Source organism: Meriones unguiculatus, chromosome 19, assembly GCF_030254825.1.
Source record: "Meriones unguiculatus strain TT.TT164.6M chromosome 19, Bangor_MerUng_6.1, whole genome shotgun sequence".
Classification (NCBI taxonomy): Eukaryota; Metazoa; Chordata; class Mammalia; order Rodentia; family Muridae; genus Meriones; species Meriones unguiculatus.
In genome coordinates, this window is record NC_083366.1 from 27,815,673 (window position 1) to 27,831,998 (window position 16,326).

At 42.4% G+C, this 16,326-nt stretch overlaps 1 protein-coding gene and 1 non-coding gene across 2 annotated transcripts; one reads left to right on the top strand and one right to left on the bottom strand.

Moving 5' to 3' along the window:
- Window positions 1-5,836: 5,836 nt before the first annotated feature.
- On the bottom strand, window positions 5,837-5,969 carry LOC132649374 (small nucleolar RNA SNORA17). Its single transcript, XR_009587816.1, has one exon. It is a non-coding gene; the product is annotated as a small nucleolar RNA SNORA17 (small nucleolar RNA).
- Window positions 5,970-7,207: 1,238 nt separating this feature from the next.
- On the top strand, window positions 7,208-8,945 carry LOC110541971 (isopentenyl-diphosphate delta-isomerase 2-like). Its single transcript, XM_021628637.1, has 4 exons — window positions 7,208-7,372; window positions 8,161-8,245; window positions 8,539-8,669; window positions 8,859-8,945. The coding sequence occupies exons 1-4, from the start codon at window positions 7,208-7,210 to the stop codon at window positions 8,943-8,945; spliced, it is 468 nt and encodes a 155-aa protein (XP_021484312.1).
- The last annotated feature ends 7,381 nt before the right edge of the window (window positions 8,946-16,326 follow it).

Genomic DNA, 16,326 nt, shown 5'->3' on the forward strand with positions numbered 1-16,326 from the left:
GGTGTTGGGAAGGAGGAGAGAGAGTGAGCTGTGTTTCTGAACTAATGCTTTTTTGTTTCTTTTATACAGTTTCCATAGGTGGAAACTGTATAAACCCACCTATGGGGTCCTGTGTTGTTTCCTAAGATTTGATTTCCAACTTGATTCCATGAAAGACATAATTTTTACTTTTTTACCTTTATTTAGAAAAAAAACCTTACATAAATTGGATGTATTACACATACCTCTGTATGAATTTATAGGACATTCTTGAGTGTTTTTCACATGTGTTTATGCATATCTCTCTATACTTAGACACAAACAGTATTTCAACGTACAGAAGTAAATACTTGGACCCAATTCCAGCCTTATTTTTTAATATTTCTTTTATATCTTGAAATTATCCAAAATAATACATCATTTTCCCGTTCCATTAAAATCCTCCCTTATATTCTTCTCTGGTTCCTTTCAAATATATAGCCCTTTTCATTAACTGCTATTACATACATAAATGTATGTGCAATAAATATATATTCCTAAATTCATGACTACAACTGTGTCATCTATACATTGTTGCTTGTATGTATATTTCAGGGCTGATCCTTTGGATTAGATAACTACTTGATGATGTACATGACAGACACATTGCATAACAATTATTGTTAATGTATTCAGAGTTAAATTGTGCAATAATCAATTCTAATTCTGGAGGAATCTCCCAGCCTCTTGGAAAAATAGATAACCCACTGTAAACTTTAAGGCTCAATTAAAATACATCATAGATTGTTTTAATTGCTCAAGTGCCCTATTCTGTTTCTACTTTGTCATTTTTGTGGCTATCCTATGTATTATGTAGACTGTTCTCCCAGGATTTTTGCTCTGGCTTTCCCTATACTCCCCACACAACCAAACCAGTGCTCCAAAGATAAGGCTGCAAACATAAGTGATGGAAGAAACAGGAAAGATTCCTAAACAAGAAGTAGAACTATGGTTTTGTTTGTTTTAGACACAGGATACTGCTGTTGTTCAGTTTGATCTCAATTTATTGAGGGGTCCTCCTGCTTCAGTCTCCATCCATTCACACACATACTGCATCTATCTGATTATCTTTCTGCCCAGACATAGAAATGTTCATGCATCCATTTATGTGTCAATCGGTCTATTCATGTATCCATTTGTCTATTCATGTACACATAAATCCATCTGTCTAGGGTTTCTATTGCTTCAACAAAACACCATGACCAAAAGTCAAGTTGAGGAGGAAAGGGTTTATTCACTCTTCATCACTGAAAGAGTTCAGGGTAGGAACTCAAACAGGGAAGGATCCAGAAGATGGGAGGTGATGCAGAGGCAATTGAGGGCTGCTGCTTACTGGCTAGCATCCCATGCCTTCTTATAGTACTCAGGACCCCCAACCCATGGATGGCATCATCCACAATGGCCTAAGAACTCACCCATCAATCACTAAGAAAATGCCTTATACCTGAATCATTTTTGATTGTTTCTTTGTTTTGTTTATTCAGACAGAGTGTCTTGTGTAAGCATGACCATTTTGGACTCATTTTGTAGACCACCTGTCCTCGAACTCACAAAGATCCCCATGCCTCTGCCTCCCAGAGTGCTGGGATTATAGGTGTGTTCCACTGTGCCTGGCTTGCATGAATCTTTATTTTATTATTAATTTGCTTATTCCTTACATCCTGACCGCAGTTTCTCCTCCATCCTCTCTTCCAAGCCCTCCCCAACCACACCCATTACTCCATTTCTTTTCAGAAAAGGGTGCTACACCCTCTCCAGCGTCGTCTATGTAGCATATCAATAGATTGTGCTACTAGACGGGAGATAGGTTTTCTTCGGAAATAAGCTCCCTCGTGGTTGCTAGCAAGAACTCTAACAAGGCCACCTAAGCCAAAAGATGTATTCTGAAAGTCCCATGTTTACTCAGTTGCAAGATTGGATTGATGAGCTTTTTTGCTATTTCTCTATGATTCTTGGAACAGCACAGTTAACTATTCAAGGAAACACATTTCTAATAGATTACTAAAAGCTTTAGCAAATAAGTGTAGAAGGAAAATAAAAATTTAGGAGAGTTATTAAATCAGATTCAGCATCAGGAACTGCTTGTGGAAAAATCAAACATTGTAGGTAATAAAGGGGCAAGAGTTTTAGGGCTTTCTAAAGAAAATATTTAATCAGGATCTGTTAGGATAAATGCTCTGGATATTCCCACTGCAGTAAAACTACTACAAAACCATTACCAAACACAGGTGTTTATGATGAGGCAGAAAGAAGATAGACAAACATAGGAGGTCAGAAGGTTTTATATTATACTATGAGTTTTATGGACAGGCTAGCTCAAGCATCCTATCTCTAAAAGAAAGAGTGTAAATCCTTAGCAAGACACACAGAAGGAGTTCCTCTGAGTGCTTATCTCTAGGCGGGTTGTAAATCTTTAGCCAACTTGGCTCGGAGGGCAATGAAAGCCCCTGGCCCTCTACTCACTAAATTAGCAGTAATAATGCTGAGTAAATAAGTCACTAGTTCTATGTTTGCTCTGCTTAAGAGGCTTTTAGGCCAAGATTTTTGTAGACACTGCCTTTTCCCAGATCGCCTTCAGTTAAAATATAAACTTTGTAAATGTTCTGGGAAATATGTCAACTTCCGGTGCTTCTTTATGTAATCACAATATAAGTGTTGCTTGACTTCAGTAAAGCGCAGCAGATCCAAACCAACACTACCTGGTGTGGTCTCTGTCATTTCGCCTATCTGTGCCTAACCTGATATCTGAATCCCTGTTCTCCCACGGGTGAGGGGCCCCGGCTGAGTCAGTCCTTGGCAAAAGGGGAGGCCTCACATGAATATCAACTAGCTCTAACATATCAAGTTTCAGTAAGATTAGGTGCATCCTCTCCTATTGAGACTAGACTAATCAGCCCAGGAGGAGTAAAGGGTACCAAAGGCAGGCAACAGAGTCAGAGATATTCCCTGCTCCTGCTGTTAGGATTTCCGAATGAAGTTCAAACTACACAGCTGTTACATACGTGCAGACAGCCTAGGTCCGTCCCATGCATGCACTCTTGTTGGTGGTTCAGTCTTTCTGAGCCCCATGGTCCCCAGATTATTTGATTCTGAAGTATTTCTTGTGGTGTCCTTTACCGCTCTGGCTCATAGAACCCTTCTTCCACCTCCTCTGCTGCAAGAATCCCCAAGCTCTACCTAATGTTTGGCTATGGGTCTCTGCATCTGTTTCCATTGGTTTGACAGCTGAATCTCATGAAGACATTTTCTCAATTGAGCTTTTCTCCTTTCAGATGACTCTTCTTGTGTCATCTTGGCATTAGACTAGCCAGCACATTATCCACCAGTTTTTTGTCTGTATATCCATTCATGCATCCATCTCTTTACTCATGAATTTGTGCATCCTTTCTTCTGTCCATCTGTCAAACTATCCATCCATTCATTCATTTGTTTTCCATACTTCTATCCATGCATATATCCGTGTATCCATATATCTTCTACTTTATACCCTAGTCAGGTTTACAGGCCTCAGACAGGCCATCTCCTGCTCTACTTCACATCTGATCTGGATCTCTTCTTATGACTTGACTCTTTCAGAAACTCTGGGTGCAGCTCTACTGATCCAATGGTTACAGGTAGATTGTTCCCTTGCACCTTCGTACTACCACTCATAGTATGTGTGTGTGTGTGTGTGTGTGTGTGTGTGTGTGTGTGTTATCCTACGATTCTATCCAAGAATAAATGTTTTGGATAGAATTCACATGTGGAGCTAGAGGAGGATGTTGCTCTACCGTGCTCTGCCTTGGTTCTTTGCTGTAGGGGTTTCCACTGAGCCTGGAGCTAGACTGGCGGTCAACAAGCCCAACCAATTTTCCTGTTTTCCCTCCTTTCCCCTGCCCAGTGCTGGCATTACAGGAACATAGAAGAGGGAGCAGGCATATTTTGATTTCTTACAGGAATTCTAAGATCTTGCACTGAGGTTCTCATGCTAGCACACCAGGCAACTTTACTTCTTCATCTATGTCTCCAGCATCAGTCAGTTCTAAACATTGAAACCCATGAAGTTGAATATTCTATGGTTCACTGGCCCCTACAACTAACAAAATATCATGTCCTGTAAATGTCATATTACCTCCACAATAGACTGCCCACTCACAGACTGAAATAGGATAGTTCCAAAAAGGTTTTGTACCTGCTGCTATCAAAATCAAATGTGAAGGCAAAGGAGAAAGCTGGGAGCCAAAGGATCTATTTTCTGCTTCCAGGTCTTGTACCACCATGCAGGTCTAAGAGCTCAAAGAGTTTGGAGAGAATTCATCATCCTGACATTTCTCCTGCTTCAGATCCCTCTCCAAGTTACCTGGAACTGGTAATAAAAGGAGAGGTTCTCACACTGTCAAAATTCCATCCACCAAGACAGCCCAGATAACTATTTACCCAGAAGGAATAGCTAAGACAGACCTGCTTACACCCCACATCTCAGAGATCCTTCAAGACATTTCTGAGTTAATCCAAGGAGATAAGCACCAGTGTGAGGTAGGTGAATGGAGCCAGAGCTGCACTCAATGCCTTCTTGTCATGAGAAAATGACATTGTGCTTAGTAAACACCTCCTAATGAAAGAGGATGAAGCAATTCACTCTTCATTATGCCCGATTCCACTCTTTCATGATCAAAATGTTTTCGAAAATAATGTAAGAAAAGAGGTCACTTTCTGCCTCTGTCTCAACAGTGATGTGGACTAAGCTGTCTTAAATACAGCCACATAAGGACCACACCTCAGAAGCTTGCTAGGGCAAAATGGGCTTGAATCCCTACTCTCAGTTTTTTGTTTGTTTGACTTTGGGTCTCTATTTTCTCTTCTGTACACTGCCTCTGCCTCTTTAGGGTGTGCCAGGAGAAACTACATTAACAATGCCAAATACAAGCCCCAGCACACACTGGTTAATATTTAAAAAATTATTCATTGCTTGTTTGTTTGCTTACTTGCTTTTTGGCTTGTTCTTTCAAGACAAGGTCTCACTCTATAGCTCTATCTATCCACACTGTGGACCAGACTGCCTTTGAATGCACAGAGATCCATTTGCTGCCTCTGCATCCTAAGTGCTGGAAATAAAGCTGTGTGCCACAGCACTGGCCAATGGTGGCTATCATTAAATCACTGCCTGGTGCTACTCTGTATCTCTATTGTTGTTGTTGTTTTTTTTTTTTTTTTGTGTGTGTGTGTGTGTGTGTGTGTACTCTATAATGTGAGCTCCAGGACAGCTGGGACTATTATACAAAGAAACCCTGTCTTCAAGGCTATGGACTCAGATGTGTCCCCCATAACAGTACAGGCAAGGACCTCATCATGGTCCCAGGTGACATCACCATCTACTTACATCGGATTGTTCCTCCCGATCCTTGATTTTTCAGATCTGCCTCTCTTGATTGTGCCCCCATCTTTCTGTTTCTCTTCCTCTTCCATTTCTCTACCACTTATTTGATCTTCTTGGTGGTGCTCAAGGTCTCTGAGTTTCTAGGGTCATCTCAGGAATTCTCGCAGGATTGCTATGCCTGCTTGTGCATTATACCTCTTGATAGGGGTCATCTCAGGCCCTCCAAGGCTGCGCAGTGCCAGATGGGTGGTCATCTCAGTCTAATTCCCTGTGCAGGTATCACACTGCTGGTCTGACTCTGTCCTCATTCTGCCCACTAAAATGGCCCCTTGACCATGTGTCCAGCTACTCCTCCCGGACTCTTTGTCCCAGGCAAAGTTCTCCTAGTCTCCAACTTGCTCTTCATCTCAGGAACCCATCTGGATCTGCCTGGTGGTCATCACAGGCTTGCTTTTTCCAGGGAGTGGTAGGCTGCAATCATCCAGATGATCAGAGGTCATTAACACTGAGCATGGATATAGCCTATCCTCTCTGCCACCTACTGAGGCACATATGACACAGCAACCACTTTTAAGAGTAATTGTTTAAGGAGAGAATCTAATTTGAGATAATGTCTCCATAAGATTGGCTTATAGGCAGGTCTGTCAGACATTTTCTTGATTAATGATTGATGATAATGATTCAGCCCAGTGTGGATAGTGCTAACCCGGGATGGGTGATGCTGGGTTACATAAGGAAGCAGTCTAAGTAAGGCATGAAGAACGGCCAGTGAGCAGCACTCTTCTAGACCTCTTCTTCAGTTCCTGTCTTCAGGTTCCTGTCTGCATCTCCTGCTCTGACTTTCCTCCCTGATGGAGTATGATCTGAGTGTTGTAAGCTGAAATACCTATTCTGCACCATCTCGCCCAGCTAACAACTGTCATTGTGTTCATTGTATGCTGATGCATGAGGCAAGCACACCACACCCTCTGTCAGTCTCCAGTGACAGGAGACAAGGATGTGGACTGTTTTGTCACAGAGCTAAATTTGAAAAGCTCTTCTAATAGAACACCCACTTGTGTAAGCACATATATAGGACAGCTGCAGGTGAGGTAGCCCATCTCCATCCATTTCCAGGTTTCAGAGCTAAATAGGACTCATCTTCAGAGGAGGTGAGAGCATAGATCTCTGTCTGTGCTTAACCTTGTAGCTGGTATTTCAGAGCTTTGCTTTCTGTATCTCCCTAACCCAAGCAGTATTCTCTCCTGGCTTCTATAGCATAGTCACCTTCTGTTAGGAGATGAGTCGCACTGGGGCTTGTTACATTATTTCTCTCTCTGTTTCACAGAAGATTGGTGAAATAGATTGGTCCCAGGGCCTTGATCATGTTAAATGAGTACTCTACCAAGCACTATATCCCCAGACCTGCTGTTTTGGGTTCTCCGATTCTATGCATTCCTTGATTTCCTTTGCAAAAAGGCAAATATCAAATGAAAAAAAAATCACAAAAGAAAAGAGGATACTTAATGATAACGATGTTTGGATAACAGAGGGGAGGTTCATGGCTAGCCTCCTTCCAAGAGATTATCCCTGTCCGATAATCGGCTTCAATTCAGGAGACTGTTCTCTCCACACAGGGATTTAAAAACCATTGAGGAATAAATCTCCCGATTTTGAGCATGCTGAAAGTGTCCAGTGTAGCTCACTGTCTGTTATTAAAAGGGCCATCCTCTCCACATAACCACTGCACCTCAACTTTTGTGCAACTTCTGTCACTGATACTAGACGGGCTTACCTATCTCAGCTCACTTTATCTTTCTGTTTACAGAAAAGAGTCCATTTGTGTTTACAGGTATGTTCCAGGCAAGCAAAACTTACCTTGATGACCTCCAGAAAAAGCGTCTGGAGGAGAAGTGCATTGTCATTGACAAGCAGGATCAGGTCATTGGAGCTGAAACTAAGAAGAACTGCCATCTGATGGAAAACATTGAGAAGGGTGAGCTGGAAGGACGATGCCATGTGCATCCAGGCCTGGTGCCATCACTCACCGTGAACCAGGCAGAGTGGGGAGGCAGGTGTCAAGTGTGCTGCTGCTGCTGCTGCTGCTGCTGCTGCTGCTGCTGCTGCTCTTGCTGCCTTCATAGAGTGACATTGGCATCAGTAGATAGTGTAACACAGACTGTGACTGCTACCTTGAAATGGACTGTGAAAGTCAAGAATTGTACCTAGTCTGGGTGTGGTGGTGCACACGTTTAGTCCAGTACTGAGGCAGAGGCAAGTGTATCTCTGTGAATTCAGCTCCAGGTCTCTCAGGTCCATATGCTAGTATCTTGTCTCCAGAAAAGATGTTTGGTAGGAGCGACACTTCATTGTGAGCCTCCTCGGTGCCTCCTGTGTCACAACTTCCAGGGCATAAGCAGTCACTCTGTGCCCCTGGATCATCCAGATGCCTGTACAAAAGTATCCAGCCACTGTTTCTAGACCACAGCTTTAGACTCACACAGTAGTTTCTAAGATATAGAATTGTGCCACCAGCATGGCCGGCTTTGCTTCTTGGCTCTCTAGATTTTATGTTAACAAGTGGAGGAAAACTGCTGTACTCACCTGCAGTGCTCACTGTGGGTCAAAGAATACTGAGTCAACAAACGCTAAGTGACTGGGGTGAATTCTGTCCCAGAAAGGAGCAGCAGCTACTCTTGGTGCCACTATCCTGAGCTGGAGGAGAATGAAAGGAAGAGAAGGAGATGAGCATGGAGACTCTATACTGACATCAGTGTGACCATAACTCATGCCCACTCCCCTTGCAGGCCTCTTACACCAGTGTTGTTTTCTTCAACACGAAAACCCAGCTCTTGGTCCAGCAGAGAGCAGATGCCAAGTACACTTTTCCCAGTAAGTTCTCAGCTCTGTCTCTCTGTCTTTCTCTCTCTGTGTGTGCATGTGTGTGTTTGTGTGTGTGTATGTATGTGTTAGGACATTAGTCTCACCCCAGCTGAATCTACAAGGAAAACAAATTACATCCTTTTTGCAACTGGCTCAAGGTATGGAATTTCATCTTCAAATATTAGTGTTGCAAGTCCTTGCTGCACCTACTTCATGCACTAACTGTAGCCAGGAAGGAAACTGCCCCTCTGTAGTGAAAGGGCACTCTCACTAAAGCAGCATGGTGTTGGGCATTTCCCCAGGACATTTTACAGACTCCTGTTCTAGTCACCCTTTATACACGCCTGAGGAGCTGGAAGAGAAGGACGCTGTGGGAGTGAGGAGGGCCGCCCTGAGACGTCTTCAGGCTGAGCTGGGCATTTCCCAGGAGCAGGTACCCACTCACTGCAATATGGGGCTCAGTGTGCTCTTTCATGTGCTCAGGGATCTCTTTAGTAGGTATTGTGTCCCATGACAGTGCTGTCAGTGTTATCTATGCTGACTTGGATGGTGGCTGTTGCGCTAACATGGCTTGTGCTGTTCTCTTGGTGGCCTCATTTCGAGGACATGTCTCTATTCATAGAGCCCGACAAGATATATGGACTGTGAGGACTGTGGAAAAGAAATGCTCAAAGCAGGGGTTGGTGTCAAGAGACGACATAGCCCTTAAAGGCACTTGCTGCTCTTACAGAAGTTCAGGGCTCCATTCCCAGCACTCACATGCTGGCTCACAACTATTCTCACCTCTGCTTCCAGGGGAATCTTACATTCTCTTTCAACCTTTTCATGAACCTGGCATGCACTATGTGGTATACATACAGATGTGGTACACATACACATATTTATGTGTAAATAACACATACATATAAAATTTGATTATCTACAAACAAACTATTGTTCATCGCTAACCTATGTTTACATGGAATGCATGACACAACCTTGATCTCTAATGTCCTTTAATTACTTGTACTAAACTAAATTTCAAGCTCTTCATTTTATCTAATTGCTTCCTTTCTCTCCATCTGCTACTGTTATCTATGGAAAATATCACTTTTCTCCTCAAACCTCCCCTGGTGGCATCACTGTCCCTCTTGAGTTCTGTCTCACTTCCTGTCTGCCATATGCTCACCTGTCCAGTGCTCTGCAGGCCCCCTCCTTGCCTAGTGCTTACAGGCATAAGGTGCATGGGGATTATATATGGGGAATAAAGAGTATTTTTAGTTTTGCTTGGGTTTATTGATTTCACAGGGACTGTTTGTGGAGCCAATGAGCATAATCAGTTATTTCCTGCTGTACTTTCTTCTCAGTCAGTCTGACTCCACTGCAAAATGAAGCCTATCTTGCACATACCAAACAAGGACAAGAATCAAACAGATTAATCAAACAGATTAGTATAGACCAATGAATCAATATGTATGGCCAGATGTTACTGTGAATACACTTATCAACAATGACTAAAATTCATAATCTTTATTATGTGAATCATATTAAAAGATTCAGTCATCAAAAACTTTGATAAGATCAATTTACCTCTGATTTTTTTTCATTATTTGCCTAATTGAAAATAAAAGACACAATTTTTATTTCATTGCTTCTCAAACTCTTTGCTATCTGTAGTTGTATTAGGTACTTTTATTTTATTTCTTTTTCTCAAGACAAAATCTTACTATGTAACTCTGGCTGTCTTAGAACTCTCCTGGACCACGCCCAAAGATCTATCTTTACCTTTTGTATTTACAGATTAGAGGCATTACCTTGATATTTGTTTGGAAAAATGATGGCACAGAAGCACAGCTAGTGAGTTCAAAGAGAGTAAAAGAAAAAAGAACCTAGATGGACAGGCACTTATGGATACGTCAAGAGTCACATATTCAGGGACCTAGATGGCGGTGCCAGGAGAACACTGTGTCTGAGGAGCAGGACAACACTCTCCATACAGCGTGTTTCCCAGGTGAGAGGAAACCCCACGGCGTGGGAATCAGTCAGGTATACTCTCAGGTCACCCAGCCAGAACCCGGAAGAGATCCCAGGTTGCACAGGCACTAGGTCGCTGGACCAGAGCCATATACCTGTGTGTCCTGATCACATTCCCAGGCTGATCGGTGGGCACAAAAAAACACCAGAGACAGGGAGTCCCAGTCAAGAGAAAACCCCACAGGTTAGGAAAGTAGCGGTACTCGTCATGGGTCACCCAGTCTTTCCCTGGAAAAGTCTCGCAGACCGTGGGTCCCCGCTGCCATCACAACTGAGCTCCTGCCACAAGCACTAGCAGGGAGAGGGGCTGCGCACCCAGCTCACTGGTACAGACGAGCTGCACGCCCCAGTGCAACAGAACCTGGGAGTCCCTGTTGGGAGAGGGCCCCACAGGAAGGAAGGAAACCAGGCTGTCTTGCGCCACCTAGGCTTTGCCTGGGGAAAGTCTCGCAGACCAGTGAGTAAGTGCCGCCATCACTGATCTGGGCCCAAGCGGGGAGCACAGAGTTATTGGGAACCCAGCTCCCGCAGACTAGCAGGTGGCACGCTCCGTCATCCCAGAGACCTGCTTTGTACCAACTACTCTTTACAGACAGAACTGTGTGCCCCAGGACACCAGAGTCTTGGAGTCACTGTCTGGAGAAACCCTCACAAGGAACAAGGAATGAAGCAAAGGGATGGACTTAGGCCACCCAGTATTTCCCTGGAAAATGTCCCACAGACTAGCCCAACCCAGGGACCTGCTGTGGCCCAGATAGCCTACTGTTACCAGGAGAGCAGATTCAACCTGCCACAGATTACCCCTTGGGTACTGGGGCACAGAGCCTCAACCTCAGACCTACAAAAGACTGGAAACCCCGAGATCAACCCACAGATACTGCTCCAAGGGGCAACCAGCTATCCCTAACAAAACCAACCAAACCACGGGACACACAGGTTACAGCAGCTGATCACTAAATTTACAGCAAGAAACCCAGAAGCAGGGTAGCTGTCTCCAGGACTTTTCCCAGTGAGAAGAGAGCCCTCTCGACTTAATAAGGACCACAGTTACCACCCAGGTCTCTATGCCTGAGGTGAGCTGTAGCAACTCCTGAAAAACACTGGCCATCCAGTGACTATACCCAAAAAGCTGAGAAGGCTTCCTTCAGGAAAAACCATCTTCCTGCCAAAGGGATTCTCTCCACCACAGGATTCCAGGAACCACCAGAAACTGACTTCAAACACCTAAGATAGCTCAATGGGTAGAGGACAGCGTAAAAGTTCAACCAACAAAAGCCGGAGCAATATGGCATCTCCAGAATTCAGTTATGCAGGGGCAAGTAGCCCTGGACACCCCAGCATAATTGAAATTCAAGAAGATGACCTATCATGAAGAAGATAACAGAGGAAACAAATAAAATACATAAAGAAATAGAGGAAGCTGCAGCCAAACAGTTTGTGGCCTTTAGAGAGGAAATGCTTAAATCACTGAATGAAATAAAAGAAACAGAGGATTGTTAAAACAAACAGCTGAAGGAATTTATGGAAAAACAGGAAAATACAGCCAGACAGATGAAGGAAAAAAAAAAAAAAAAACGGCTCAAGATCTGAATATAGAATTGGAAAAAAAAACACAAATGGAAGAAATTGTGGAGAGAAAGAACTTAGGGAAGAAAGCAGGAACCACAGAGGTTAGCATAACCAATAGGCTACAAGAAATGGAAGAAAGAATCTCAGGTGTGGAAGATACAATGGAAGAAATAGATGTATCTGTCAAAGAAAATATTAAGTCTAAAAAATTCCTGACACAGACCATCCAAGTAATTCAAGACAACATAAAAAGACAAAACCTAAGAATAATAGGAATAGAGGAAAAGAAGATTCCCTGCACGAAGGCCCAGAAAATATTTTCAACAAAATCATTGAAGAAAATTTCCCCAAGTTAATGGAGAAGCTAATAAGAATACATGAGGCCTACAGAACACCCAACAAATTTGACCAGAAAAGAAAATCCTCCCGCCACATAATCAAAACAGTAAGTATACAGAACAAAGAAAAAATACTAAAAGCTGCAAGAGAAAAAGGCCAAGTAACATATAATGGCAAAACCATTAGAATCACACCTGACTTTTCAACAGAAACTATGAAAGCCAGAGGGCCTGGACAGATATCATGCAGACCCTAAGAGAACACAGATGTCAGCCCAGGCTACTATACCCTGCAAAACTCTCAGTCCTCATAGACGGAGAAAACAAGATATTCAATGACAAAAACAAATTTCAACAATACCTACACACAAATCCAACATAACAGAAGACACTAGAAGGGAAAATAAAACCCAAGAAAACTAGCTACTTTCAAGAAAACACAGGAAATAAATAACCTCATGACAGTAAAACAAAAAGCAACCAAACACACAACCTTATGACCACAGCCAATATCGAATTCAAAGGATCTAACAGCCACTGGTCATAATCTCTCTCAACATCAATGAACTCAATTCTCCAATAAAAAGACACAGACTAACAGAATGGATTCGTAAACAAGACCCACCAATCTGTTGCATACAAGAAACACACCTAAGTCACAAAGATAGACATTACCTGAGGGTAAAGGGTTGGAAGACAGCTTTCCAAGCAAATGGATGCAAGAAGCAAGCAGGAGTAGCCATTCAAATATCTAATAAAGTATATTTTCAACCAAAATTAATAAAAAGAGATGGGGAAGGACACTACATACTCATCAAGGGAAAATTCCACCAAGAAGACGTCACAATCCTGAACATCTTTGCCCCAAATACAAGGGCACCCACATTTGTGAAAGAAACATTGATAAAACTTAAACCTCACATAGATCCACACACACTAATAGTGGGAGACTTCAACAACCCACTCTCAACAAAGGACAGGTCAACAAAACAGAAATTAAACAAAGAAACAATGTTTCTAACAGAGGTCTTGAATCAAATGGACCTAACAGACATTTACAGAACCTTACACCCAAACACAAAAGAATTTACCTTCTTCTCAGCACCTCATGGAACCTTCTCCAAAATAGACCATATACTAGGTCACAAAGTGAGCCTCAACAGATACAAGAAGATTGAAATAATCCCTTCTATCCTGTCTGATCACCATGGAATAAAGCTGGACCTCAGTAACAACAGAAATTGCAAAAAGCCTACACACACATGGAAACTGAACAATTTGCTACTAAATGACAGCTGGGTGAGAGAAGAAATACAGAAAGAAATTAAAGTCTTTCTAGAAATCAATGAAAATGAAGACACAACATACCCAAACTTGTGGGACACAATGAAAGCAGTGCTAAGAGGAAAGTTCATAGCACTAAGTGCCTTCAAGAAGAAATTTGAGACAGCTCATTCAAGCACCTTAATGGCTCACTTAAAAACCCTAGAAAAAGAAGAAGCAGACACACCAAGAAGGAGTAGACGGCTGGAAATAATCAAACTCAGGGCTGAAATAAATCAATTAGAAACAAATAAAACAATTCAAAGAATCAATGAAACCAAGACCTGGTTCTTTGAGAAAATCAACAAGATCGACAAACCCTTAGCCAGGCTAACTAAAAGGCAGGGAGACACCATCCAAATCAACAAAATCAGAAATGAAAAGGGAGGCATAACTACAGACACTGAGGAAATCCAAACAATCATTAGGATTTACTTCAAAAGTCTATATGCCACAAAATTTGAAAATCTAAATGAAATGGACAATTTTCTTGATCTATTCCACATACCAAAGCTGAATCAGGACCAGGTAAATCAATTAAATAGTCCTATATCCCCCAAGGAGATAGAACTGGTCATCGAAACTCTCCCGTCCAAAAAAAGCCCAGGAACAGATGGTTTCACTGCAAAATTCTACCAGACCTTCAAAGAAGAACTAACTCTAGTTCTCTTCAAACTATTCCACAAAATAGAAACAGAAGGAACATTACCAAACTCATTCTATGAAGCCACAGTCACCTTGCTACCTAAACCTCACAAAGACCCAACAAAAAAAGAGAACTTCAGGCCAATCTCCCTTATGAACATTGATGCAAAAATACTCAACAAAATACTCGCAAATCAAATACAAGAACACACTTATGGACACCTGATCTTTGACAAAGATGCCAAAACCATACAATGGAAAAAAGATAGCATCTTCAACAAACGGTGCTGGTCCAACTGGATGTCTACATGTAGAAAAATGAAAATAGATCCATACTTATCACCCTGCACAAAACTGAAGTCCAAGTGGATCAAAGACCTCAACATAAAACCAGACACATTAAATTGGCTTGAAAAAAAAAAGTGGAGAATACCCTAGAACTCATTGGTACAGGAGAAAACTTCCTGAACAGAACATCAACAGCACAGGCTCTAAGAGCATCAATCGATAAATGGGACCTCACGAAACTGAAAAGCTTATGTAAAGCAAAGGACACTGTCATCAAAACAAAGCAACTGCCTACAGATTAGGAAAGAACCTTCACCAACCCTTTATCTGACAGAGGACTAATATCCAGTATATATAAATAACTAAAGAAGCTGAAAAGCATCAAACCAAGTAATCCACTTAAAAAAAATGGGGAACAGAGCTAAACAGAGAATTCTCTGTAGAGGAATACCGAATGGCAGAGAAGCACTTAAAGAAATGTTCAACCTCACTAGCCATTAGGGAAATGCAAAACAACCCTGAGATTTCACCTTACACCCATGAGAATGGCCAAGATCAAAAACTCAAGTGACAACACATGCTGGAGAGGTTGTGGAGAAAGGGGAACTCTTCTCCACTGCTGGTGGGAATGTAAACTTGTACAACCACTCTGGAAATCAATCTGGCGCTTTCTCAGACAACTAGGAATAGTGCTTCCCCAAGATCCAGCCATACCACTCCTGGGCATATATCCAAAAGCGGCTCAAGTACACAAAAAAGACATTTGCTCAACCATGTTTGTAGCAGCTTTATTTGTAATAGCCAGAAGCTGGAAACAACCCAGATGCCCCTCAACTGAAGAATGTGAAGAATGGATGCAGAAATTGTGGTACATCTACACAATGGAATATTACTCAGCAATGAAAAATAAGGAAATCATGAAATTTGCAGGTAAATGGTGGGATCTGGAAAGGATCATCCTGAGTGAGTTGTCCCAGAAGCAAAAAGACACATATGGTATATACTCACTCATATAGACATACAACAAAGGACAAACCCACTAAAACGTGTGCATCCAAAGAAACTAAGCAAGATAGAGGACCCTAACTAAAATGTCCAATCCCTATCCGGAAAGGCAAAGAGGATGGACATCAGAAGAAGAAGAAAACAGGAAACAACCTAGGAACCTACCACAGAGGGCCTCTGGAAGCCTCTGCCCTACAGACTATCAAAGCAGATGCTAAGCCTGATGGCCAACTGTTGGGCAGAGTGAATGGAATTTTAGGTAAGAACTCAGAAATAGTAAGAGCTGGAGAGGACAGGGTCTCTACAAGGAGAGCAACAGAACAAGAAAATTTGAACACAGGGAACTTCCCAGAGACTCATACTCCAACCAAGGACTATTCATGGAGATAACCCAGAACCCCTGCACAGATGTAGCCCAGGGTAGTTCAGAGTCCAATTGGGTCACATAGTAATGTGAAGAGGGACTGCCTCTGACATAATCTGATTGGCCTGCTCTTTGATCACCTCCCCCTGGGGGTGAGCAGCCTTACCAGGCCATAGTAGAGGACAATGCAGCCACTTTTGATGTGAACTGATAGAATAAGACCAGAAAGGAGAGGAGAACCTCCCCTATCAGTGGACTTGGGGAGTGGCATGCATGCAGAGGGAGGAGGGAGGGTGGAATCAGGAGGGAAGGAGGGAGGGGCTTATGGGGGGATGCAGAATGAATAAAGTGTAATTGATGAAAAATTAAAAAAAAGAAAAGAAAGAAAAATTCTCAACCTCACATGGAAAAAAAAAACACAGAATTTCCAAAACAACCCTGTACAACAACAGATTGTCTGAAGGTATTTCCATCCCTGATCTCAAGCTGTACTACAGAGCAATAGTAATAAAAACTGCATGGCACTGGCATAGAAACAGAATGGT

Coding starts and splice junctions, on each gene's coding strand:
- LOC110541971 (XM_021628637.1), top strand. CDS start 7,208: ATGTTCCAGGCAAGCAAAACTTACCTTGATGACCTCCAGAAAAAGCGT. Junction 8,246..8,538: donor TGCCAAGTACACTTTTCCCA/GTAAGTTCTCAG, acceptor GCATTTCCCCAG/GACATTTTACAGACTCCTGT. Junction 8,670..8,858: donor TGGGCATTTCCCAGGAGCAG/GTACCCACTCAC, acceptor CTCTATTCATAG/AGCCCGACAAGATATATGGA.